Here is a 2,356-nt window from a genome sequence, read left to right as displayed (position 1 = left end):
AGGTCTTAAATGAACTTCTTATATTAATAGTTCTACAGTATATTATTTTAAATAATTTTATAAAACAATTATTTATTATCATTTAATAAGTCTGTATTTTACTAAAGTGTTAAACAAAATAAAATAATTTTAAACAATCAAAGTCCCTAAAGCTTCTCAGGGCCTAGGCGGCTACCCAGATTTTCACTTGAATTTTCCATACCACCACATCTAAATCTCAACATCGACCACTGGTCTATACAGTATTTTCAACAAATTCAGGACTTGTGTCACTTATAAAAGAACAGATGAGTCAATACTAAAAGCATCTGTCTACATTGTTGATCAGTAGAGACTTGAAACTTAAACCTGTCAGTGTTACGTCAGACGTGTTATTTTAGAGTGTGAGACATGAATGAAGTCTGTGTCATGGAGTAATATTTACCAATAATGTGACATGTGACCCAGGGGCTAGGAATGTTAGACATGCTTGGAAGTTTGAGTGGACTTGTATATAAACCCTCAGAGTAGATTGGAAGCTGTATTAACACTATTTCCAGAAAGCAGATCTATCTGAGCAGACAATGCTGTGCCTTCATTTTCAGAGAAAAAACAATCCCTGGCAGCCTTTCCTGTTGCCTCTATGGCCAGCATCAGAAGATATCTTTTCTAGGATGGAGCAGGACATGCTCAATACACTTGAGGAGATAAAAGCCAATATGAAAAGCATAGACCAGTTCCACCAGCAGTTGATGAATGAAATGACCCTTCAAGAGAACACGATTATGCCACGGATGGCCACCAGTGACATAACGTCTACCAAAGATGGTTTTGTGCTTTCTCTAGGAGTTCAAGACTTATTTCCCCAAGAGTTGACAGTCAAACTGCTTGGAAGGAAACTGCTGGTGACAGGGGTCAAGGAATCAAAGAATGATGATGGAAAAGGATCCTTCTCCTACAAGTGTCAGATCTTTAGAAAGGGGACAGATCTTCCCCAGGATGTGCGAGCAGAAGACATGAGCTGCACTATAACCACCGATGGTCAGCTGCGAATAGAGGGCCCCTGGCAGACCATCCCAGCAGTGGAGGAGAGGACTGTGCCCATTCAGCTCACAGCAACTCTACAAGCAACAGACCAAAAGACAGAGGATAACAAAGACGCAAAGAGCAACTAAAATAAAAAGTCCTAACTATTGTTTTTACCTAAAGCAAGCAGCCAATGTTAGCCATTAATGTATTTTCAAATATGTATTTTAAGTAAGTGCTTTTAAGGACATTTTAATACAGTCTATTGCATTGTCGAAGAATAAAAGACAATACACACACTGATGTGTACCACACAATTTGATACATCTAAATATTTATTAAACAAAATATGAATATATTGTTGATGCCAACCTGCGGTATTGGTTCTTTTGTTGGGGTAATCACATTATTTTGTGGGGGTGAAAAGTTTTGTGGAAAATATATAATTTATTCATAATGTACAAAAGGTGATAGCAGTGTATGCAAAAATGTTGTTGTAGCCAATTATGAATACAAAGGCTTCAGAAAGTGTGGGTTAAACTGGAAAACATACCCTATAAAAAAGTTTATTTCTACTTTATTGTTAAACCTTACTCTGTAGAAACAATCAAATTTTTCTGCATAAATGTATTTACATTTGGTCACGTATATTGACATGATCTGCAAATCTCAGTAGACTCCAATATCACTGTGCCCTCTGGTGTCCATATTAAGACCCAAAGTGGGAATGATGTTCATGGCCAGAAGCTATATAAGCTAGGAACTCCTGAATCCGCTCTATTTATAACACCAGCTGCCCCTCTCTCGTTACACAGATTAGACTTTCCCTAGCAAGCCGAATATTGTGGTTTTATAGCACAAAATGCCTCAGTGGTCATCACACTGAAAGGATTTCTCTGCTCTAAAATGCATGAGCTTGAAACTATATAAATGATTAATGAAGCCCTTGAATTGGATTCCTGCACCAGCTGTGGACACCAGCCAGCATTCTATCCCTTCTCTCATTTATAGTGTTAAAAAAACCATTACAATTTTAATATACTACGGCATCAAATATGTTGTTATATGTGCAGGACAACATTTTCTAGTACAAAAATGCCCTGCATGTTAAAAATATCTTTGTTTGCTTCAATATGTACATTCTGAGTTTTTTGTCACATGAGCCATATTTCAGAGCATAGGCAAACATGTTAACTTGAATAAGCCCCAACTAAAACTTTTGCAGCTCAGGTGATACTACGTGATCTGCTTACTCACATATACCTTATTTTTTGCAAAGCTATTTTACATTCCGACCTAGGAGCTAATTTACAATTAGGAGTAAATCCAGCTACAGTCTTGCACTTTGGTA

The 2,356-nt window shown here is 37.1% G+C and overlaps 1 protein-coding gene across 1 annotated transcript; it reads left to right on the top strand.

The window, feature by feature from the left end:
* The first annotated feature begins 392 nt into the window (after positions 1-392).
* On the top strand, positions 393-1,320 carry HSPB9 (heat shock protein family B (small) member 9). Its single transcript, XM_075215324.1, has one exon. The coding sequence runs from the start codon at positions 564-566 to the stop codon at positions 1,152-1,154; it is 591 nt and encodes a 196-aa protein (XP_075071425.1). The 5' UTR covers positions 393-563; the 3' UTR covers positions 1,155-1,320.
* The last annotated feature ends 1,036 nt before the right edge of the window (positions 1,321-2,356 follow it).

Source organism: Mixophyes fleayi, chromosome 6, assembly GCF_038048845.1.
Source record: "Mixophyes fleayi isolate aMixFle1 chromosome 6, aMixFle1.hap1, whole genome shotgun sequence".
NCBI classification, from domain to species: domain Eukaryota; kingdom Metazoa; phylum Chordata; class Amphibia; order Anura; family Limnodynastidae; genus Mixophyes; species Mixophyes fleayi.
Note: the sequence above shows the minus strand (reverse complement) of the source record. Positions and strands in the feature narration are given on the sequence as shown.